The following is a 26,163-nucleotide window of genomic DNA, read 5'->3' on the forward strand; positions in this document are numbered from 1 at the left end:
CTAACAAAAACACATTTGCAGGACTACAAAGGTGATTCAATGATTAAGAGTATTTGCAGCTCTTCCAAAGGACCAGAATTCAATTCCTAGCATCCAAATCAAGTGGGTCACTACTGCCTTTAACTCCAGCTCCAGGTATAACTAATACTCTCTTCTGGCCTTCAAGAGCACTCACCCACACATGCTATATATATTCATACACAGACATATACATACATACAGATGAATAAATCAAAAAACCCACCACTGTTGAAAAGAAATCAATGAATACAGAGCTTTAAATTCTACAAGCTAGTAAAATTAAGGTAAAATACACTCACGAAGATATCTAAGTAATAAGTATAGATTAGAAGGCATAAGGTATCTTCTTATAAAATCATAATGTGATTAAAAAAAAAAGGAAAACAAGAATAGATAGGGGACACAACTTAAAAAGCAAGTAAGGACTGAGATATAGCTCAGAGGTATAATCTGCTGAGAGTGCCCAAGTTCCTAGGTTCAATCTTCAGTAACAGAGCAGGTCAGGGGAGGTGAAAGGGGGAGGGAGGAGGATGTAGGGGAGCAAGCCTATTTATTCTTAACAAGTTTATGAAAAATGAGCCAGCTGTTGTAGGGTATATTTTTAAACCTAGGACTGGGGAAGTAGAGGCAGGCAGATCTCCAAGAGTTCAAGGATAGTCTAATCTACATACTGTGTTTTCCAAAAACAGCCAGAGATACACAGTAAGACCTACCTTGTAGAGGAGAGGAGGTTATGAAAACTTACTTTACAGTGTGTGGGAGGGGGGGTGCTTCTCTTGTATAATAATAAATCAACAAAGTAAGCCAGCAACGTAGAAGGCTCATGACATATAAGAGCAGTATCAGGGTAAGCTTGAGTACTAAGACAATTCTGACAAGGCACATAAACAAGGGATACAGGATGAAAGAAAAAAGGAAGGACTGGGGATAGAGGAACCAAAAGGAATTAAAACACAAGTCAGACAAAGCAACCTTGACAAAGATTCTAGCTTTTTCTTTTTCGACTTTAGTATATATTTTAAAACTTACTATCACTTTTCGAATTTGTGACTTAAAATGTAACACGTTCTCTTTTCTTTTATCTTTGGACAAGCAATGAAATGATGAAAGGAGACTCAGGATAGTATCATTTAGGGCAATATGAAATTATGATTTGCAATAGTTTTAATAAGAATAACTGCTCTCCTTCCAGTACATACATATAAACATGTATGTGTACATGCTACTTTTATTAATTCTGTAAACTAATTAACAGGATACTACACAAGTTATTACACTACAGCAGACAAAACACAGAAAATTCAAAGAAATCTGTTTCCTAAAGTCTAGATTAAATATAACCAGGAGTATTTAAAGAATCTTACTACATTATCACTTCAGTTAATTTTAAAATTTGATGTTAAAATCCAAAGTAATCACCATAGCACTTTAAAAGTAACTAACACATAGAAAAAATAAAAATAAAAAAGCAACCTTAGTATAGACATTAATTGGGGAAAAAGTTAAATGGTACTTTACCAACAAACATTTCATGAGTAGGTGTCCTAGTAGTAAAAGTGGATACATCTGAAGAAATAGGAAGGTGAACATCACCACTACTTTTTGTGAGGAAAGGATTTAAGCTTGGAATGGCATCATCAACAGCATCTAGAGTAGCAGAGAAAGGATCTGTGCAGTCCAAGTGAATTACAGCAAAATGAAGAAAGGAAGTAATACATTAGTATTGTGATTAGTCAAAAGATGCAAAGTGAAAAGTAGTAGTTATATTATTATTATTAATTTTATACACAAATATATACATAATAACTAAGATGAAAGAATTGTATTTAACACATAGAAATCCTTAGGGAAAAAATGTCTCCAGTAACAATCACAGCAGAACATTACAGAAAGACTTCCTCTCCCATATGAGAAAGCCAATAGTCACATAGTTAAATAAGAGAATAACCACCAAAATATTTCTTTAAGGGCCACTCACCTTGTACCTGCTCTAGCTGAGAATACTGGTTTTGAGGGCATAATCTGTTTACTCACATCGTTGAAATAAAACATTTGGTAAAGGTATAGTATAAACAAATTTGAATAATTAAGGAGTCACTTCAAATTAAGGTAAAAAACTGATTCTAACATTTATAATACTCCTGTTTAAGTTCTAAAATCAGGAAACTAAAACAAAATGAATACAAGGTTTAAGAAAAGAGAAAGGGGGTTGGGGATTTAGCTCAGTGGTAGAGCGCTTGCCTAGCAAGCGCAAGGCCCTGTTGGGTCCCCAGCTCCAAAAAAAGAAAAAAAAAAAAAGAAAGAAAGAAAAGAGAAAGGACCTGCTAACAATTAAGAAAGATGACTGTCCAGTCTGGGAACAGCTTTGAAAGAAAGTCTTAAATTAATTTCCTACAGGATAACAGATGTTCCCATCAAAAAACTAAGAAGCTTTTTTCCTTCCAATTTTCTATCTTTATTCTTGAATTAGATATTTCCTGTTCCGATGCCTCATTCTAAGTGATGAAAGCTTTCTCTTAAGATTTAAACAGTTAACTAAAGGAAAAAGGGGGAAAAGGGATAACAAATATATAGCATCAAGAAGATTTTCACCCAGTCACCTCTTTGATCTATTGCTGCTTTAAGACTACAAAAATCAACAATAACTACACAAAGAACTGAGGGCCAGCTAGCCAGCTCACTCACTACAACAGGTATACTTCTCTTTGAGTCAATGAAATCAAGGCAAGCACTTATTAACTCTAAATGTACGGACTTAAAAACCAGGAGAAAAAAAAAAGATCACAAGAAAATAACAGTTATGGGTTTAATTACAAAACCTCTTTAAATAATATTTTAATTTTTTTTAACATAAGTACTTGTCTAGGAAGTAAATATTCCTATAGGCTATCAATTAACACTAAGAAAATCAGTTCAAACCACGAAATACAGTAATGAACTACTCAAATGATACTTTAACGTCCTTTTTTTTTTTTACTTCTTTTTTTCAGAGCTTTTATTCAGGGCCTACCACTGAGCTAAATCCCCAACCCCTTCAACGTCCTTCTGACGCATGCAAAAACAATCAAAAACTGAGCAGTAGGGGGAGAAATGGGAAGTAACAAAAAGAAATCAGAAATAAACAGTAAACAGCCAGAATGCAATATACAGAGAATCATGCAGATGGCGTGGACTAGTCACCTTGAGAGGCATGTGACATAGGTTTCTTAAGTTAGAGGCCATGGCTTCTGTCGCTCTGAGTGCTTTTTAATTCCTGAGAAACCAAGGTACGCACTCCCTTAGGCAGTGAAACATAGAAGTCAGGGAGGCATGTATGCATTTGGCAGAACAATTAGTTCTAGACACTAATCCTGCACACCCTTTCTAGATTGCAACCACCATTATAGCAGCCACAGATACATTCTGTTTTGATAAGTATATAAAGGCCTAATTGCTTGAAATAAACTTGTCTCAGCCTCAAGTCTTGTTGAGAACCATCCAACTGGCCTGGTTTTCATTTCTACTGAGCATATCAGGGACCCTGGTTTGGTAAATAAGCACTGGTGCTTACATTAAAGCTATCTATCCAGTGTAATTCCTTGGATACTAAGGACATTTGAGTTTAGAGTTCACTAGCAGAGTTGGACGTATCCTTTGGAAATACTTGATGTAGAGGTTTGTTGTTCTCTGTGTAGCCCTGGTCAACCTGGGATTCACTCTGTAGACCAGGCTGGCCTTAAACTCACAGATCTGTGTGCTTCTGTCTTCCAAGCATTCAGATTAAAAGTGTGCTTGACCATGGCCCAGCATAATGTATAGTTTTAAAGTGCATTTTACTTTGCTAAGCAAATAATAGAAAACATGCAAAAAAAAAAAATGTGCATCCACACTCATGGTAGACCAATCAGACAATAAGAAAGCAAGCATTTGTTCTATTTGACAAAACACTGCAATTAATCTAGGTAGTGCTAATTAGTAGACAAAATAATAGGCACAAACTATTATGATGATGATGTTCTGGCTATTCTAACTTAAACTAACAAATCTCAAAACTGTGTTTATCTTTCTCTCATGTGCATGAAGTGTACTTGTGAGTGATATGTTCTGTGTCTGTGTGAGTATGGGCGTGGAGGCCTGACGCAGACATCTATAACTCCTTTGACCTCTATTCAGGTTAGGTTTGCTAGTCAATTTAGCAAGCTTACTCATAAGATGGTGTTTCCAATTAGCATCTAAAAATCTGAAATGACCAATAGGGTACCATAACTACCTGACATTTACACTGATTCCAAGGACCCAAATTTTCGACCTCTGGTTTTCTGGGCAGAAAGTATTTGAGCTATTGAGTGATGTCCCTAACACCCTTAAAACTTTCGAAAAATAATTTTGTCCATTATATTTACCTTCTGTTTTGTCTTAGACAAGGTCTCATGTTGTCTAAGCAGGCTTTAAATTTCAACCTCAAAGCATTTGCCTACGATGCTTGAGGTTCTGGGTTGCAGCCACATTATTTAAAACAAAACAAAACAGAACAAAGATTTTTTTTTTGTTTTACTGTTGATGAATTCTTTTATATGTAAGATTTCTTTATTATAAATTAGTCTCAATTAAAAAGCCAAATCCTAATCTGAACATCAAGGATATAAACAATAACTCAACCATTTATTGTACTGACTGAAGTCCTTTACTTCAGCTACCTCATCATGCAGAAATCAAACACTAAAACTATTACCAAGTTAAGTTAAATATTTTTATGAGAAAGTAGGGGTTTAATTCAATGTAAATTAAAGGCTTCATAGTAAAGACTACATTCCTTTCCTTACATGTTAAGGGTTTGGAAAAGAAACAGTGAGATTTTTACTCCTCCTCTTCCCATTGCGTTCGATTTTGTCTGTTTTGAGATGGAGTCTCTTTCTGTAGACCAAACTGGCCTCATTTTCATAAGGGATCTACCTGCCTCTGCCTTATTAGTGCTGGGATTAAAGGCATATGCCATCAAGCCTAGCATTCAATTTATATTTTTAAAGTCTTCGTTACTCATGTGTAACAAGGTAAATGCTAAAACATGGTGCAAATTACTAAAAGAAATAGCAAACAAAGCAAAATAATTTAAAACAAAATTATTATACACACATGGCTACATATATTTATATAGATTATTAGAAAATATTTTTGCTAATAGGACACGAAACCATTGTTCTAGAGTGAAATCATTGAAAACCACTTTCCTCAGGAAACACGCCATCTGTTGCATGAGTTAAATCATTCCAGAGAGTTTTACTTATCATTGTTCAAGTTACTGATCATGATATACTCAAAAGGAATTTTACATCTTCATTTTTTTAAATGAATATACTTACCTATAAAAACTTTAGTCTAGCTAAAATAACAACTTTTTAGCATCTTTATTTAAAATAAAGAAATGCTGGTGACATGGCTCAGCACATAAAGGCACTTGTCACCAAGCCTGACAACCTGAGTTTGGTCCTTGGGACTCCATAATGGAAAAATGACTCATGAGTACAATCAATCTCAAGGAGCAAATACAGTTTTAAATAAAGTTAATGGAAGACTAACTTCCAACTGTAAGAAAGACTCTGTCTATCTGTTACTTCTATGTGTAAAGGGAATGTTGTGGAAACATCCTCTCCTTGTACCAATCGGCCCATCCTCTCTTTTCCCTTAGTCTTGACCACTCATGGAAGCAGGACTAATAAGGAGCCATCAACTATTTTAAATAAATAAATAAGTAAATGCTAACTATCAAAAAATTAAAAAGGAAAGACGTTAAAACTACTTAATGGCCTCACTAATAATGCTAACATTTGAAAAATATATTTATTTTTTTTCTTTTATGTGCATGTGAGTGTTCTGAGTCCACGTAAATACATGTGTGCATGCCTGGTGCCTATACAGGCCAGAAAAGGACATTAGATTTCCTGGGACTGGAGTTACAGAAATGTTTGAGATAACATGTACAGTGAGAACTGAATCTAAGTAGAACAGCAAGTGTTCTGAACTACTGACCCATCTCTCCAGCCCACACTCCAAATGAGCTGGGCATGGTGGTTGTATGCCTTTAATACCAGCAAAGGATCAGAGAGAGGCAGAGATATGAGGTACTCTCGAAGTTTGAGGCCAGCCTACTCTACATGGCAAGTTCCAGGACAGCCAGGACAAATAGAGACCTTCCTCCAACCCTCATCCCTTAAAAATGTACAACTGAGATTAAGTAGAAAGAAGAATAAAAATGTATCAAACTCAAAATGTAATACCGGGATCTGTTAGAACATTAAGAAACACCATTCTGCTAGGTGCTGTGCTGTACACCTTTAATCCCAGCACTCAGGAGAGGCAGACACAGGTGGATCTCTGTGAGTTCGAGGTTAGCCTGGTCTACAAAGCAAGTTCCAGAACAGCCAGGGATATATAGAGAAACACTGTCTCAAAAAAGAAGGAGGGGGAAAGGGAAGAGGCAAGGAGGGGGGGAGGAGGAGAGAAGGAAGGGAAACTTTATTTTTTATTTTTACACTGTCTTTAATCTGTTTCTGTCTGTGATTCTGTATGGGAATGTAATTGTGTAAGGAGGCTGGAGGCGTCAGACTTGTAGTTTGATCTGCTCAACATGGGTGCTAGGAACTCAACTAGATCCTTGGCAAGAGCCATCTTTCCAGCACCAAGAAACTCCTTTCTTAACCTTTAATTCACTGCTTATAGTTTAATTTGAAAATAATTCTAAAATACTTATTAAACAACTTTCTTTAGAAATTATGCTCAAATCTCAAGATTTTGTTAAGCTAACCTTAATGTTTACACAAAACATGTTTAAAAAATCAAGTGCTTATAATTCTTAATTCTCTATTCCTTTTGAAATAGATTCAATCTGTCCTGAAGAAAAATTTGTCCATTTATTCCACAACGTACTTATTATATTAATAATTTATAGCTACATATAGCAAGAAGTATTCTAGGGCTGGGTATGATGGTTCCATCCCTACTATCCTAAAATGTAGAGCCTGAGGCAGAAGGACTGCCATGAGTTTAAGACCAGCTTAGGCTATAGCATGAGAAGAACAGGGCTCAGAGTAGAGACCTGAGTTGGATCCTTAGAACCTAAAGGTGGATGGAGAAAATTACACCACCAAATTGTTCTCTGACTTCCACATGTGCACCTTGGCACAACACAAGCCCCCCACGACAAGCACCACGAAGTGCTCTCTAGGGTACTAATGATAGCCCTTGCCTTCACAGAGCTTAGATTCTAGTATACAGAGCAGTTGTCTTTGGTGACATCGCGCAATGGCAGAGCATCTGCCCAGTGTGTGACATGTCTTGGCAGCAGTACGCGTTACCACACCAAAACAGGAAAACACAAAGGAACCTTGGAGGAGATGGGAAGGGAGAGAGAAGAAAAAAGGAAGGAAAGAAGCATAAAAACTGTATTTTTAATTCAAATGATCAAAGGTGAAAATCTATTTCATGTTCTGTAAAAATTTAATAATTCAAATGTTTTATGAAAGCAAATTTTACTATGTTTTATAGTTTTCTACTTAGCATCATTTTTCTGAAAATCTCTTTCCAGCAATTTTTGGTGACTATATAGTAATAACATATGTATGTATGTGTGTGTGTGTATGTATGTATGTATGTATGTATGTATGTATGTATGTAAAAATACATACACACCAAATCCATGTATGTATGTATGTATGTATGTATGTATGTATGTATGTATGTATGTATGTGTAAAAATACATACACACCAAATCCATGCAAAGGAGAGGATTTTAAATCAACTAAAACTGCAAAATAGACATTCATTGCCACTCTGCTTTAAAGGTGTTAAACCGTGATCATCTTAGAATTAAAAACCTATTGAAGGACATTCCTGTTATCTTACAGGTCTAAGTTAAACCAACATTTAACATAAAATAAGTTAATTAAATAAATAAAATTAAAATACAATTTAAAAAAATACAAGAATTACCATGCAATACCTGGTTACAACATGCTTCACTGTTTGATAACACAATCTGAGTTTTACTAAAGAAGTGACCTGATACTTAAGAAAGTGGTTCTTCCTCTTATATTTAATTCCATCTTCATTAAACCTTATTCCATAATTAACTATGAATTTAATACTTCAGTTATCCTAAATTTTCATCAGGAGTAAAAATGAGTTTACTGTTCTTTTATATTTCTCAAGTTCCCATGTGTCAACTATAACCAAACACTCTATGAGAAGGGTAGAAAGCGACATACAGCAAATGGAAGAACGGCACACAACATTTGAACAGAATGAAGACTTACCTCCCCATGTATTTGCTACCTGAGGAGCAGCTGACATAGCATGGACAGATGGATGAAAGGTTGGCTGCTGCAAATCAAGCAGGTCATTTGGCAGCTTGGATGTGCTAGGAAAATATTTCGAAAAGCAGTTTTATTTCTAGATGAACTTTGTTATATTAGTTTGTGTCCTGCCCCCTCCACCTCAAAACAAAACAAAACAAAACCTTTTTTTTTATAAAGTGAAAAGCTTCAATGTAAGCCTAAAAAGAAAAACAATTCTAGCAAGGTAACGGCATGTTCCTTATTTAACATAATTCTAAAGAGGCCCAGAAAAATAACTCCGCATCATGTCTTAACTCTCTATTGAACAGGAGTAACACCTTTTCTGTAAAGACTTAATGAATATCCATCCCTCCCAGCCCCAAAATATTCATTTCTTTACATTATATTCCAATCAATAATTAGTAATTTAGCCATATTTGATTTTCTAAGCATATAAAATATAACCTTATTTATATTTAGATAGTATACCAAATGTATTATTTATTACACCTTTTGTAGTAATTTGTGAACATAAAATCATAAATCAAAGCAAACTCACAGAATCTATAAAACATAATTTGAATAATGTCTTATACTAAGTATTCAAATATCCTTACTGCTCGTTGTACCTGTTAGAAGAACTAGGGGTAGAAAATATGTCGATGGCTGCTGCAGTCATTATTCCCCCTGCTGAGGTGGACACAGGAGAGGCTGCAGTTGTTAAAGAGGTATGCGGTTTCTTTGCAAGTTCTTTTAGACGCTGTTCCTGTTGAGAAAGGAACTAAGCATAAGGAATATAAAACTAGATCTGTTGGTACAGACTCTGAAAAACGGACATTTTCAAATTCTGCTTTGATAGCCGAAGGGTACTCCTTGACTTTTCACCAAGCACTCCAAGTAAATATGAAAAATGAAACTGAGTTTCAGCCTGTAGGACTGATAACACATTTAAAAACCTAAAAGGTTCATTTATATGATGATCCCCCTACTTGTTCTTCTGAAGAGAATGCCCATACGTACTTACCTTTAGTGCTTTTAATCGAGCCTGTTCTTCCTCTAATGCTGCCTGCTTTTCCCTTTCATCCACTTTGGTCAGAGATAGGCCAGTGCTTGCCAAAGAAGAGACTGCATTGGAAAGTGTTGTAGCCCTAGGGTAAGAGGATAAAAGTAATTTGGCTTTGTGCTAAGCACTTCATATCTAGAAATATATAAAATACATAAATATATAAAATGAAGTGGCTCTGCTTTTGACAAACCAAAACAAGTATATGGACTTAAACTTACTACTTCAGATAGATGCTTCTACTCAATGACCTAGAAAATTCAACAATTTTAACAATGCAAATATGTGGCTTTCATAGTTAAATATCGGAGTCTAGAAAAAGTGCAACACTGGAACACATAGCCTCTCCCGAGACAAGGAAGCAATAGGAAAGAGACTTTATATTCCTAGAAGAGTCCTAATAAAAAAGCAACAACAAAACTGTTTCAGTTTCTCAGAGACAGCTCCTATGCAAATTAGCACCCTGGCTCTTAACAGTTCTACCACAAGAACACACCGAAGCTTGAACACCAATAGTAATTCATCCTCATCTAGGCTTGCTTCTCCGCAGTAACACTCATAAAACCTATCCCCAGTGGATGCCAGGTTCCTTGAAAAGGAATTCTGACTTCAATTCAGTCATCAGTCTGTGTGGCACCCCCTTTCTGTGCACTTGCTACCTACCATTCTGACTGATAGAATAGAATTCTCTATTACACATGCACAATTTATTACCTCTTATTTTTGGCTTTGTAAACATTCATCCATACTAAACCATGAACCAACATTAAATTCTAGGATAAAGAACTACATCTGGCCTCAATGGAAGTCATATAATTAAGACAAATAAAAAAGTCAATCATATCAAGATAAGTCCTAAGGCACGTGACTAGATTTTTTTCAACCAACTGGTCCAACACCTTGGTAATTACACTATTTCTAAGAACCTACTATAAAATGAAAGTCTTGCACAAAGTATTATTTAACAATTCATTTGTGGACTTTCCCCTTTGGAATTGGGGGTTGTGTGGGGGAGTGGGTGGGTACAGACACACACAGGAGGAGTCTTTCACTGTAGTGCAGACTGGCCTTAACTTACTCTATGGCCTAAGCTAAACTCAAAGCTGCATCCTCCTAACGCAAACTTTCCAAGTTCTGGGATTATAAGTAGGAGCCACTGTACCTGACATTGCTTGAAATTTATTACTAAAAAGGGGTGAAATCAACACAATATAAAATTAAAAAAGAACCAAAGGAAGTCTTTCTATTTTATATATTATTTTAAATAAAGAAGTAAAATCTTCATAAGATGGTAATTATTCAATTACTACACCCAACCAAAAAAAATTGTATTTAAAGGTCAACAAGAGATAACTTCTATTTTTAATTCGACAGATAAACTGGGAAATTAGCCTAAAAGTTGAACTGATTAAAACAAGACATGACAATTATCAATCCCATCAAAAGGCACAAAAATTGAAATATGATATCAGACATCCTAGGCTTGCTTCCTGGTATTACTACTGTATCAACTGCAGGGATATTATAAAAGTTGAGCAAATTAATACAAAGTTATCTCTTACTTTTGAAGCACCATATGCACCAAAGCATTTAAGTTTTTACACTGAAACCACAATTGTGAACCAAAGCTTCACTGTTATCATCTTAAAATATGTCAATACTTACTGATATCAAGAACTAAAGTTAACTCATGGAACTCTGTTTCTACTGTAATGTTACTAGTGATGGTGACACTTATTATTCAAACCTATCTAAGACATAAGCAAGTCAAGATGGAGACACTGCACTTTGAACTTCATCTGATTTCATCTACTTCTGAAAAAAACAATCCCCATCTTCAACTGTCAAAAAATAAACAAGTAAATATATACATAGATAGATAGATAGATAGATAGATAGATAGATAGATAGATAGATAGATAGATATACCTGCTTGCAGCTGTGGAATCTTTGATTTTCTTCCCTTCCAAGGAAGCTAAATGTTGTTCTAAAGCATCAAGAAGACTGCTGGGGGCCTGAAATTAGGCAAATATTAAGAATTGTATAACTATTACACTATTTGACAAAATAAATCAAATGTCATCTCACATAAGAACAACAGACACATATTCTTCTTGTACTAATTACTGGTGGACATTTTTTAGCTATAATAATAATAATAATAATAATAATAATAATAATAATAATAATAATAATAATAAAATACAACTATTATTATTGGAACACAAACTAGTTGGAAGTTACTAATAAGCATCACCAAAAATGTTAAGAACTGAAGATAAGTATAAAACCTAAGAAACTTGTAAGAACCTAAAATTTCTAAATATTTAATACATGTAAAATTTTAGTAAAAACAAATTACTGAGAATGTAGCAGATATTTATTTTTCATTTGCATATAAAATAATAGATCTCAGGGCTTGCAAGATAGTTCTTCAGGGGCCACGGTCACTTGCAGTGAAAATAGAGAACTGAAAGTAGTCCTCTGACTTCTAAAAATAGGCTGCGGCATATGTTTGCCTGTAGTCACAGATGCAGCACACATAACTCCAGGGGGTTCAACGCCCTTTTCTGGCCTCCCTACATACATACATACACACACACACACACACACACACACACACAAATAAAACAAAAAATGTGTAAACTAATACTAGAACTACCAAATGACCCAGCTACAATACTAAGTCAACGCATCAGGCTCAGGCATGCTGACTTCTAATGTTAACATTAATTATAGTGTGATACCAGTGTAGACATCATCAATACATAAATGAATGTAGAAACATGTGGTATACATACACAGTGAAACTTTACTCAATTGTCATGAAATGAAATCATGATACTGTCAGTAGAATATAAGTAGGCCATAAGTAGAAACAATCAAGTTAAAACAAGCCAGACTCAAATAACATGTTTTCTGCCATATGTGGAATATAGGTTTACATGTGTGTTTTGAGTGTGTGGGAGTTGTGCATGAGTATCTTCAAAAATAATTCCCTCCTGGAGGGTGAAGGGATACCTACAAGACTCATAAATAATAGAAGGTTCACAAGGTCCCTCTTCGGGGCTATATAGTGGATATCTATTAGGAAAGATGAGACTAAGTGAAACTGCTGAAAGCTGGATAGAAAATTTCAGAGATATGATTTTCCTGGGTCATTATGCATGCTTGAGGTGAGCGTTTCCATGGTGCAACTGTTATGCTATAGCAGTGGAAAGACCCACCAGAGTAAGGGATCAATTGACCACTCTTTGTGTCATAATGTAAAAGAAACCCTCTTCAGCAATGTATCACAATGTTAAAATATATAAGGAAAAGCATTCTACTCTTAGCAGGTGCTACTACAGCACTAATCATCTTGGCACTGTAGCACACATGACAGTGACCTCATGCTTTAACAATCTACTCACCTGTGAAAGATCTGGAATATCTCCTCTGTCAATTCCAACTTGCTGCAAAAAAGAAATGCTATGTTTAACACATGGAATTATAATAATATGAAAGTTACCTCTTTAGTACCATATAGTAACACTGGGAGAAATGAGTATGTCTAACTATGAACAAGTTCCCTGGCACATTAAAAAAAAAAAAAAAAAAAAGGGCTAGATGGATGGCTCAGTGGTTAAGAGCACTATCTGCTCTTTCAGAAGTCCTAAGTTCAATTTCCAGCAACCACATGGTGGCTCACAACCATCTGTAATGGGATCCGATGCCCTCTTTTGGTGCGTCTGAAGACAGCTACAGTGTACTCATGTAAATTTAAAAAAAAAAGAGAGAGGAAAAAACCCCCAAATCTAATGATACCAACTTACCTTAAACTAATTTTCTGTCTTTCCCCCCCTATAAAAATGCTCCCTCTGACAGTCACCTTAGAAAATACATTTAAAGTCTTCTATTGAGAGCCAGGATATGGCTCAGCGGAGAAGGTACTTGTTGCCAAACCTGTCAACCTGGGTTTGATCCCTGGCAACCAAATGATGGAAAGAAACTCAGAGGACTCACAGGAGTTGTTTCTCTGACCTCAACACAAATGCCATGGCATTCAAGTACCCCCACACACAAATAAAATACATATTTTTATAAGTCTGCTTACTATGGCAAACAAAATTTTCACAAACATGAAGTGATATTGAACCAGGATATAACTACCTCCAACCAAACCTCAACATATTTTTCATGGTGTTGAGGCACTAGATAACTCTCAGCAAAAATAATTACAAAAACAAAACAAAACAACCTTCCTATGTAATAAAGGACCCAAATCAGGAACCTGTATTTCTCTTGACTATGTTTGATTTTCTAATTACCTTCCTCTTGTCTCAATTTTTAAGAGTCTTACAAAGAAGTCAGTAAAATTTTAATTCATTCATATTTAGATATTAATAACTCATCACTCAGACTGAGACAACTGTTCTCTTGGAATGCATTCCAAGAGATTAGTGTTGCGTTTAAGAACTGAAGTCCGCAGTGACACTGCAAGCCCAAAGTCAATCTCACAGCAACATTTTAGAGGAGAATGTTTCATGTTCCCTAGATCAGTGAAGAGAGAGCACATTCCATCTGTGTCACACCTGTCACCTGGAGGTATGGAAGAGCTTACAATGTATGACAGTAACTACAACGTCCAAATACAAAGACGGTAAGTGACCAGAAAGGAAAATCAACAAACTGAACCTTACTTGAAAACTTTACATACACACCCTACCTCCTATAGTTTTAATATGCCACAGGTACTAAGGGAATTGGGAGCAAAAATTCAGATTTCTCCCTTAAAAAACCTTTTGGCATCACAGCAAATGCCCATGGGCATCATTACAAGGTCATTCCATTTGCTAAAAAATAAACTACCACAGGGATAACAGTAATGACTTTAACATAAGTGATCAAAATATTCTAAACAGGGGGCACCCTCATAATGATGGACAGAGTAAAGAAAAGGGGAAAATCTTTATGAACTGTCCCTGCAACATAAAGGATGCCTATAAACATAACTGTCTTCTATGCTGACTTCTTAAAAATTATTTTTAAGAGATTTGTAAAATTAGACTACCACATAACCTTTCATAATAAGTATGCAAAATTCACTTATGTATTGTGAACTGAACTATGAACATTGAACCATACAGCCCCAGTTGCAGGCCAGTCTGGAGGAAGAACTTAGGCGGACACCTAGCATTTCCCACCAACAGAGTAAGCCTTCAAAAATGAATGGTTAATTCTAAACACAGGTAAAACTACCACCCACGTACAATATTCTTATTTTGTAGAGATATAAATAAAAGTAGACTACTTTCACCATCTCATAAGTTAAATATAAAGCATGTTTATAACGTATTCAATATTATGTCATATTAATTCCAATCGACAAAATTCAATAGTGCATAATTATATTACTGGATATATATCATATGTATGTGGCATATATTCTCATATTGAAATTATTTCTTTCATTTGGGTAATTTTTCCTTTAAAATCTATACATATAATAAAAAGTCTGCAGCCTCTGAAAACAGCTTACCTCTGCAACTTTCAGAAACTCTGAGATTCTTGTCATCCTAGTCAAAAACTTCTTATAGATGTCAAGACCTTCTTTGCACTGGTTCTTTTTCATATCAAAATATTTTTCTGCCCAAAGAAGTATGGAATATTATTTAAATTAAAAAGACATAAATAAATAAATAAAATGGGGGAACAAAAATATTCATAGAAGGAAATATGGAGACAAAGTTTGGAGCAGAGACTGAAGGAATGGCCATCCAGAGCCTGCTGGGGATCCAGACCATATATACAGCCTCCAAATCCCAGTCACTACTGGGGATGCCAAGAGGTGCATGCTGACAGGAGCCTGATATGGCTGTCTCCTGAAAGGCTCTGCCAGAGCATGACAAATACAGAGGCAAATGCTCGCAGCCAACCATTGAACTGAGAACTGGGTCCCCATTGGAGGAGTTAGAGAAAGGATTGAAGGAGCTAAAGGGGTTATCAACACCATAAGAACAAGAACACCAAGCAACCACAGCTCCCAGGGACTAAACCACCATCCAAAGAGTACACATGGACAGACCCATGGCTCCAGCTGCATAAGTAGCAGAGGATGGCCTTTTGGGGCAAGAATGGGAGGAGAAGACCTTGTTCCTGCCAAGGCTTGAGCCCCCAGTGTAGGGGAATGTCAGGGCGGGGAGGCGAGAAGGGTCTTGGTGGATGGGTGGGAGAACACCCTCATAGAAGGGGGAGAGGGAATGGGATAGGGAGCTTATGGGTGGGAAACCCAGAAAGGGGATTTGAAATGTAAATAAAAATAAAAATAAAAAGATAAAAAAGTTGCTGGAAGGTATTCACATTACTTTTATTCACAATACTGCTTTGCTCACAATCCTCAAAGTATATATTTGCATTTAAACACACTTAATACTTCACTTAGAACACTAAAATCTGTTTATAAATATTTTATTAATATACCAGTATTAATATTCTAAGTTTGCAACTTTATCCAATGTTACTTCAAAAGCTGCCTTAATTTTTATGCAGAAATACAAAGCAACACATTTACCAATAATGAAGTCAAAGGCTTTCACTTCCACAGCCTTTTTTGTTCAGTTATGAAGTACCTTTCCGTACATTTGTGCTGTCCCAGTCTATGAAAACCACATTTAAATAAATAAACTAAGAGGAAGGGCATATTAGAATAAATATACTCGGCATCTGACAAGACCTTGGCATGTCTTATTATTCCTTTTCTACTCCATCAAAATCTCAATTTAAAAAGAAGGGGTGTGGGAGGGTGGGGAGAGGCTGAAGTAGCTTAGAGAGTTTGGTTCCCAGCACCCATGTGAAGCAATTCCCAACATCCTGAAACTCCAGCTTCAGGAGACCCATCCACTAGCCTCCACAAATACCTGAACAGACGCATGGCATACACATGGAGATCCACACAAACAAACCCATTAATAAAAATAAAGATTAAATAAGTGAAAGGGCTGGGTAGATGGGTAGGGGAACACCCTCAGAGAAGGAGGAGGAGGGAATGGCATAGAAAGGGTTTATGGATGGGAAACCAGGAAAGGGGATAACATTTGAAATGTAAATAAAAAAAACCCAATTTAAAAAGAATGGTTAAAAAAAAATACTAATAATTTCCAACTTCAAACTTAAGTTTAGGGGCTAAGGATACAACTCAGTGATAAAGCATAATTTCAACATTCAAGAAACCCTAGACTTAATCCCCAGGCCCACACACACGTATGTGCCTCAAATTTTGTCATATATGCACACATACTACTTTCATAAGGTTTACTGTAGAAGACATACTGAGAAAATATACTTTTTCTGAGACAAAAAAAAGGTTTTTCCCATCTAATTTGCAGCTTTTAAGTATTTCTAAAAACTAATAAAGCAACCTAAAAATTACTATTATATCAAAAAATAAAGTATAACTAGCTAAAATATTCTGGTTATAAAAATGAGAATGTATTCACTTGTGTGGATATACGTGTATGTGTGTATAAATGTATGTGTGTATGTATGTATGTATGTATGTATGGATATAAAAATCTTTCTCCAAATAAACTTTTAGAATGAACCTGAGTCACAGTGGACTTCACAGCAGTTTAAGCTACTACTCAGTCAATATCACTAATCCATATGACATTAAATAAAAAAAATTTATCAAAGATATTGTAGTACTTACCCAATAAATTAATAATTCCTTCATTGTATGCTGCAAATAGTCTAATGGCATCTTTGAACAGGAGCATGAAGGCAGCATTTATTACCCCATTTGTAAGTTCATTACTATTAACCTAGGGGAAAATAGAAAATAAGATTAGCTCATTTCATATTTTAAACAACACTAACAAAATGATTCTTCTCTAAAATTTAATAAATTAAAACATGCCGCTTATTAGCAAAAGGGGGCTTATTTTCCCCTATGATATTCATTACATGTTTTCCAATACATGAGTTTCCTGATTTCTGACCATCAGAATTACAAGCAAACATTGAACTCTAAGAAAATTCAGAAGCAAGCAAATAGCAAAAACAACCTTCAAACATTCATTCCAATTTACAGTAATAACTCAAAGTAAAAATGTCATTTACCTTTTCTCAAGCCTCTTAATCTTAATTATAACTTTATAACAAGGCTATTATAAGTTCACAAAGGGCGCGCGCCCGCGTGCACACACACACACACACACACACACACACACACACACACACACACTATTTAGGGTTTCTGGTTAGAATAGCTAAAAACCTATGGGTAAGATCCAGTAAATTTCTCTATATCATGAAGTATAATACAGACACTAAAACAGTACTTTTATAGAGAGACCAATGTATTAAGTGAAAAACCTCCTGCACATCTACATAGCCAAAATAATACTTTCTACTACACCAGCTTTCTGTCTTCAACTAAGTGCTCTTCTTCCTTTTTAACAGGGGATACAATGTCACTGTGCAATACATAGCAATCTATCAAAAATAAGACTTGAACCCCCTTTTTTTTATTTCTAAATATTTGTCATGCTTTGCACCTACCAAGCAAAAGTGAAACATTAAAAAGGCTGTGCACCAAAGAAATCCTTACATTCCTAAGATCTGAAACTCCTGTGACGAGTTTCAACCAAGCACTTACCCATCACTCACTTGTTTTGGTCTATATAACCTAAAATCTTAGCACTAGAGAAAATCCATACTGTTAACCAAGAGCATAGAGTCAAAAACATATCAACTTACATTAAAATCAAGAAGTGCATCCATTTGATTTTGGATAATTGGTACAGTTTTTAACAGTTTTTCTGTGTTCATTGTTCTCATAACTCCATCAGCTCTATTAAGAAAACCAAAAACAATTCATTAGTAAACCTCCTATTTAGTTCTCTACATAAATACCAAGACTGTGATGAAACATCACACATTCGTAAGTGGTTACTGAACTCTAATCTCCAGTAAGCATTATATGGAAAGAAAAGTAAGAGCAACAGGGGGGAACTGATGCTACCAAGAAGAAGGGTATGAGCGACAGAGAAACAGCTCAGCAGCTAAGTACTCAGGATAGATAGTCTTCCAGAGGGCCCAGGCTTTATTCCTAACACCCACATGGTAGCTTATGACCTAACTAATACAGATCCAGGAGACCCAAGGCCCTCTTCTGCTGTCCATGGGCATACAAAAATGGTATACACATACATATATGTGGGCAAAACACATACAAGCAAAAGTGAAAGTTTCTATTATAAAGCACAGTGGAGGGGTTAGGGGATTTAGCTCAGTGGTAGAGCGCTTGCCTAGGAAGCGCCAAGGCCCTGGGTTGTCCCCAGCTCGAAAAAAAAAAAAAAAAAAACCAAAAAAAAAAATAATAATAAAATAAAGCACAGTGGACTGTGTAGTTATCACAAGAACTGATGCATGGGTCATGATCATTCCTGTACATAAAGGGCTGATCTATACTACCTTGAAAGCAAAAGAAACTATTAGCCAGAAACCAGCAAACAGTCAAGTACCATAGAGTCAGGAGATGACTTCACTTAATTTATTCATAGCCAGGTCTCTAATCCCACCTAGTAAACAGCCTGGGACAGGAGTAGCACAAGGTCCAGGGTAGTCTGCAGCAAAATAAAAAGCTTAAAAGTCTGGCAATGGGCAGCCAGAGATAAAAGCACTTTTCCAAAAGTTCAAGGACCTGAGTTCTCGCCCTAGAACTTAGGGTTCAAGAACAGAAACAACTCTTAAAAGCGGTCCCTTGAATGCTACACACACCACAGCACATGCATAAGGCATTCACACAAAAATAATTATAAATAAAATTATGTCATAAAAGTGTTTTGGCAAGGTGACAGTAAGTTAAAAAAGAAAAAAGTAAGCAGTAGATTGCTTGCCTAACACGTGTCAGGTCCTAAACACAATACCCAACAAGTAGGGAAGGGTGGTGCAATATTTGAGTCAAATATCAAAGACTTTTAAAAGAAAATTAGAAAACCAGTTTTACAAAATATAATTATCAAGTCACTCTAATCTAATCCATACTAAGAACCCTGTCAACAAGTTTCAAAAAGTAATAATATTGCCTTGTGGGGACTCCACAGAGCTTAATGAAACAAATACTGTTCTGCCTCAGACAGTTTTGATAAGCTTTTAGCTAATGTACCCATCAAATGTTCAACACTGTTTTCTCTCAGGTAACAAACTGGTTGACAACAGTTGCTGGAATCTGGGAGGACATAATTCCTCTTTGCAAATTGTCCTTATTTTCATAGTTATCACACCTTCTTCCCAGAAACCATCATTTCTCATTGAATCCCTTCTTGCTGATGTCATTTTTTACTTTCTGGACATGTCTCCATCACAGATGTCTTGAATGTTGGCTCAGTCGTCTTTGTTTAGCTCAACATCTAAGTGAACAACTCAACTCCTTATCTCAAGGTCTCTTTTAAAGTGAGCAGCATCTTAGCTCCCAAATGAAAAAGGTCAAAACTGTTACTACTATAAACATTCTCTTGCACTTTCTTGCACCTTTCTCCCTTGCAGTCAGTCCCCTAGCAAATTCACTCACATTCATACATGAGTACAAATTAAACAAAAAACAAAAAACAAAAAACAAAAAACAAAAAACAAAAAAAAACCCACACAAGGGATGTAGTCAATGAGACAATGTTAGCCTAGTATATACAATAAACCCTTTGGTTTTGGTTTTTAAGTATTATACTGCGCGAGGTGGCAGACACATAAATTCAGGAGTATCAACTTCACATAAGTTGTAAAGATTTCCACAAATCCTTAGTCTTTTCTAGAGAACTCCAAAGCATTTTCAAACCTCCCTCTATTTCTGTGAGGTAGCCTACCATTCCATACTCTCAGCTCATTAACTCTCAAAAAGTTTCAGCAATAGTCCACACAAAAAACAGTTTACTGAACAGGGTAAGGAAGAATGCAGGCTCCTGATGTGAACCTCTCTACTGCAATCTTCTACAGAGTGCCTAAACATGTACCATGATATCTGTATAAGTTAGTTTGGGAAGCCATCATTCTCCATGATTTAAAAGAAAGTTTAAAGAAAAAGACTTAATTTCATCTTTTAGACATCTTGTATATATGTCTACATTTTTAAGAGTTCCACTGCAGCCCAGATGGTGGCACACTGGGCAGAGGCAGGTAAATCTCTGAGTTTGAGACCAGCCTGATTGACAGAGCAACTTCCAAGACAACCAAGGTTACCCAGAGAAAGCCTGTCTCAAAAACTACTTCAGTAAATATTTTATAATTTCAAGAACAAGTCAAAGCATACAGCAAGTGTTTAGATCTCTAAGATGTGGAAGCTGCAGGGTAGTTTACTAGAAGGGCAGTCACCAGAAATATCACCAGAATGTCTGCAGATGGCACTCACTCCTTTGGCTCTTTCCTGAACTATCATAATGCAGCCTATAGTTAAAAAACAAAAAACAAAAACCTGTCTATAAGACACTGGTAGATATCAAAGTACTGGTCACAGGCATACACATCAGGGTGGAAAAGGAGACCCAATTCCTTAAAGTGGTCTTCTGATCTCCACACATGTGCTAAGGCATACATAGCTCCCACCCCACCATGCACACGATGATAAATAATTTTTCAAAAAGATGTGGAAACTATGGGTCTTGGCCTGAGAACTACAGTCATGCCCAAAGCTATTACTTCCATATGGCTCACAGCTCCATGCTCCCAATGGCAGGGCCTACAATCCAAAGGGCCTGCAGTACTCAGCCCTATGCTCCTGATAAGTGCTCTGAAAGTAAACCCATGCTTTCCCCTGTGCCATAAGTACCCTTTGGTTTCTGTCTAGCTTTGCCTAGGTTTGCTATGAGGGGTGAAACAGGGAGAGCAACCAGGTGGATCACTAACAGATATCACAGCCTAGTTACTTAAACTATATCAAGGTGAGCTCTGTTATGAGCTGCACTGTGAGCATTGCAGCCAGGGTGCTCTTTGGCACCTTTTCACGCCTCAGGATAAAGAGCTGATGACAGGTAGCAATGGGAAAATCATGATGCATATTGGTAGCACCTTTGGCATATTTAAGACCATCAAAACTGCCACACAATGCAATTAAAGTGTCTGTTGCATTCACACTTTCTCATTTAATATTTGTACTATGACTTTTCTTAGGAAAGAGTTGGAAGGAAGGAAGGAAGGAAGGAAGGAAGGAAGGAAGGAAGGAAGGAAGGAAGGAAGGGCAGAAAAAGAGAAGAAATAATAAAGAACTAGAAAAAAAGGAAAAGGAGGAAGGGGAGAGGGAAGAAAAGAGAAGAGGGGAGGGGAGGGGGGCAAGGGAGGGCAGGGGAGGGGAGGGCAGGGGAGGGGAGAAGAGAAGAGACGAGACGAGACGAGACGAGACGAGACGAGACGAGACGAGACGAGACGAGAAGAGAAGAGAAGAGAAGAGAAGAGAAGAGAAGAGAAGAGAAGAGAAGAGAAGAGGTGTTAATAAAGAGCTTGTAGTTCCCATGCCTTTCCTCAATCCTTGGATTATAGGCATGTGCTACCACAACTGGCTACAAAGGGAAGGAATGAACAAGCAAGATATCCTGTGTTCATTAGAAAGCCAGGCTAGGCCTCAGAAGGCAGAGACAGATCTCTTGAAAACTCAAGGTCAGCTAGGGACACATGAGAACCTGTCTAAAACCAAACTTACTAAAATTCTTGGATATTTTTCTACCAAAATTGACATGTTGAGCCTAAAATCCATATGGAATTTCAAAGTAACCAGAAGATAAACATAATCAACTGAGTGGGAACAGGATAGGTTTGGGGCTAAGGGAAGAAGATTATAGGAAATGAAAGCATACAGGAGGATTATGTCACATAAATTTGTAAACACATAAACATTAGTTATAAATTTTAAAAAGATGAATTTTAATCATGAGAATTAATAAAGTTGTTATAAAGATAACTTTTAAAAATCCTACTACAAAAAGTATATGGCATTTCTTCAAAAAAATAGTTTATAAAACTGTTCTATAATTCACAATGTAATAATTCCTGCTTTAGACTATTTTGGTATTTGAATTAGAAATGAAAACATAACTCACCCTCTCTTCACTTTTGTGAAATCGAATGCAACTTGTCTGTATGAAACTGCCTTTTCATTTAAGTACCTACTATATCGTCTAATAAATGTAGACATATCATATCCTGCAAAAGAAAGCTTTCATAAATGATTAAAATCCAAAGGTTAAAATCCAAAGGTTATCTACAAAAACAACTGTATTATTTAACAGCAAAAATATGACACTCCACCTACATTCAGTGATACAATATAAGTTTTGCACTAAATTCTTCAAAATTATTAAAGTCAGGTATATCATATACAGTTTTAAAATCTTTTCCCTTAAATATTCAGCTATGAGTCTGAAAATAAGTCTATTTTGCTTCTTCTGATGCACGTGCCTATTCTTTACTTTTCAGGAGTTATAAAAATATGATCCCTTCACACTAGAAACTTGGAACTCACCAGAGGTGCTGGCACACACCACCTTTAACCCCAGCACTTAGGAGGCATAGGCAGGCAGATCTCCCGAGTTTCAAGGTCACCCTGGTTTATGGACTACATAGAGAAACTCTGTGTTGTGTTTTGTTTTTTGTTTGTTTTTTTTTTTTGGGGGGGGTGCACATCTCAGAACTCAAGCATAAACAATAGAACCATAATCTCATCCCTCAAATCAAATGAAGTTTCTATTGTTATACTTGTAAAACTTATAGCTGCTTAATATTTAGAACAAGTGTATCTCACATGTGCCAATCTTGAAAGAAATATGAAAATAAAAGACAGTAATATGTATGTTGAAGGCATAACCAAAACACTTTTTAAATATTTTCAATAAAACTTTGGGAAGCGATGTAAATTACTCTTAACACTGTTTCATCATAATCAGAAAAATAAAATCCCATCAGTATCACTTTTTAAGATACCAGAAACCTTATGTTTTAGCTACTATCTGGGTCAAAGATCTATAAATGTTTGCTCCTCGCTGAAAAATAAATAGGTTTCTTTTAACTTGGCTTCACCAAACAGATTTGACTTGATCTTACGCTTTATAAAAAGACAGTATTAACACACATATACATTCACACACACATATACACAAACACAACTAGATTTGGTATTAATAGTTATCAATTTGCAAATGTATACCAGCTGCCTATTATAAGTCAGAACAAAAGAGATAAACGGGAAAAGGGGAATTACAGCTACCACCCAGTTTCATACTCGTTAATATACACACACTCCTGGGTTTTTGGTTCATGCTGTCCCCGCTAATCCAGTTTTTCTTATCTTTTAGAGGGAAAATACCTCTTGCTCTTCAAGCCTCAATCAATTTATTTGAAAATACTCTTTCTTTTAACTTTTCATGCTCCAATATTCTTTCCAGGCATAGCTGATAGCTACTAGTTATCAAGTAGGTCCATCCTACCAACTAGTTTAGAGTTTTTATACCAGATGTCAGGCTCTACACAGTACATCAAAATTACTTTGCAAAAACCTCAATGAATAAATCTTAATTGTAACTATTATTTTTAATCTTATTGCAAAAAAAAAAAAAAAAAAAAAAAAAAAAACTTAGGGGCTGGAGAGATGGTTCATGGGTTAAAAGCACTGACTGCTCTTCCAGAGGACTCAGGTTCAAATCCTTGCACCCATATGGCCAATTGCAACTATCTATAACTCCAAGATCTGACAGCCACTCACATACATACATGCAGGCAAAACACCAATATACATAAAGGGTTTCTTAGTGTAACCCTGCTGCCCCCAAACTCAGAAATCTGCCTGTCTCTGCCTCCCAAGTGCTGGGATTAAAGGAATGTGCCACCATACGTTTTTAAAATATATAGATAAGAGATTCCTAGCCACTGTATGCATGCGGAGACCAAAAGACAACTTGCGGAATTCTTCTTTCTTTTCATCATGGTAGGTCTGGGAATCAACATGGGGGTTGGGTTGTCAACAAACAGCTTTACCTACTGGGCCATCTCACCAAGAATATATTCTATGAAGTAGGGGGAAATGCTAAACAACTCATCTACCCCTTCGTAAACGGAATAAAACTCTACAGTTTTTTAACACTTAATTCCTAGGGTTTGAGAAGTGGCTCGGTGGCCAAGAGCCCCGCACCTACAAGGCAGCTAACAACCATCTGTAAGATAATTTCTAGCAAAATCATTGCCTTTATACAGCCTCTACAGGCACTGCAAGCATGTGGTACATAGACCTATTACACAAAAACCCATTACACACAAATAAAGTACAAGTTAAAAAATTAAAAGAAATTTAATTTTTAGCCCAAAGAAATGAAAATTAGTAACCGAGACCAAAAAACAAGCAAACAACTAGAGACCCCCCTCCCCAACAACTTAAAGTTTAAAAGCAGCAATAAAAAGATCTGCAAGCAACGTTGGATGTGATAGGTCATACCTGTAACCCTGAGCTCGGGAAGCTAGGACACAGGACTGCCATGAATGATGTCCAGGCCAGCCTGAGCTATTGAGACTATGTTTTAAAAAAATAAAAGCAAAACCCAAAGCGACAAAAAATAAGGGGAAAAGACAACAAACAAGCAGTTTCTATCTTCCTATCAATCTGTTTTAATATTTTTAGCACAAAAGGGGGTTATTGCTAACTTTCCCTCTTAAAATAAATTGAGTATGAGGTATTAGAGAGATGGCTCAGGGGTCAGGATTACTTGCTATAAGTGTCCAACACTCATACTGAGTAGCTCACAATCACCTCCAGCTTCATGGGATCTGATACCCTCTGCCCATTTCTGGCTTCCAAGGAAACCTGCACATAAGTGTGCATACAAACATGCAGATACACACAGATACACATAAATAAGTAAATCTTTTTAAATTAACTAATATTAATTAATCAAATTCTGTAACACTGGGTCCTATGCACTTACATTCCAGAATTACTGGAAGACAGATTCATTCCCAGCAGTACTTGTACTCGTGAAAAGTCATAATTCCACTTAGCAAAAGGAACCAAACATTACACTAACTACATTCAATTCTATTCATTTCTGCCTCTGTAAGAACATGTTCAGGCCCTTATTAACTTGCTACTAGACAGAACAATGACTAGAACAGTCTCAACAGCTTCAAATAATCAGTCTACTCTGATCCAACTTAACCTTAAGCCACCACTCTCATTACACCTACTTCCCTCTCTCCCAAACACAAGAAAACCTCTTCCAGTTTCCTACTACTTTATAAAATTAACCCCACCGAACTCTTCTATGTTTGATTTGGCTTTGAAAAGCTTCTTGAGTATTGCATACAACTACATGTTCTCTAATGTGCCATGCGCACATTCAGTTCGTACTCATTCTTCCTATCAATCTTAATACCTTGTACATCTATACAATTGTGCTTAAACTAAGTAATCTCTTCCATCTCTCAAAGCCCCGCAGAGTAGGTCTCAGCTTCTCTGAAGATACTTCCCAGACTTAACCTAACAGTTAATGTTTCCAAATAGCTTAGCAATCCTTTATGTGGTCCTTCCCAGCTCTGACAGTCTATAATATTAATGGCCTAATTTTGGAACTTAAGTATAACAGACCCCATTAAGACCCCGTTAACTGAAACATGACAATTCAAAGTGACTAGATTCAAAGTGAAAAAGTTAACTGTTACAAAGAGAAACACAGGAGTTATCTGGATTCTGGAGCCGGCTCAATTCACAATCTATACTTGGGTAAAGTGTTCTTATGTAACACAACACCATATGCAAA

The 26,163-nt window shown here is 36.2% G+C and overlaps 1 protein-coding gene across 17 annotated transcripts in view; it reads right to left on the bottom strand.

Moving 5' to 3' along the window:
* Positions 1-26,163, bottom strand: part of Picalm (phosphatidylinositol binding clathrin assembly protein) — an 82,384-nt gene that overhangs the window by 26,287 nt on the left and 29,934 nt on the right. For 7 of the 17 annotated variants that reach the window (XM_032893248.1, XM_032893247.1, XM_032893238.1 and 4 more), the window contains exons 4-13: positions 22,462-22,564; positions 18,134-18,227; positions 17,085-17,196; positions 14,916-15,022; positions 12,808-12,849; positions 11,324-11,409; positions 9,356-9,479; positions 8,961-9,097; positions 8,311-8,414; positions 1,540-1,689 (exon numbers count right to left, since the gene is read on the bottom strand). In XM_032893248.1, coding sequence (XP_032749139.1) covers positions 1,540-1,689; positions 8,311-8,414; positions 8,961-9,097; positions 9,356-9,479; positions 11,324-11,409; positions 12,808-12,849; positions 14,916-15,022; positions 17,085-17,196; positions 18,134-18,227; positions 22,462-22,564 — 1,059 coding nt within the window. The remainder of the gene's footprint in view (positions 1-1,539; positions 1,690-8,310; positions 8,415-8,960; positions 9,098-9,355; positions 9,480-11,323; positions 11,410-12,807; positions 12,850-14,915; positions 15,023-17,084; positions 17,197-18,133; positions 18,228-22,461; positions 22,565-26,163) is intronic. The other 10 variants (XM_032893246.1, XM_032893244.1, XM_032893241.1 and 7 more) reach the window with 2 other exon arrangements.

This window comes from Rattus rattus, chromosome 2, assembly GCF_011064425.1.
Source record: "Rattus rattus isolate New Zealand chromosome 2, Rrattus_CSIRO_v1, whole genome shotgun sequence".
NCBI lineage: Eukaryota > Metazoa > Chordata > Mammalia > Rodentia > Muridae > Rattus > Rattus rattus.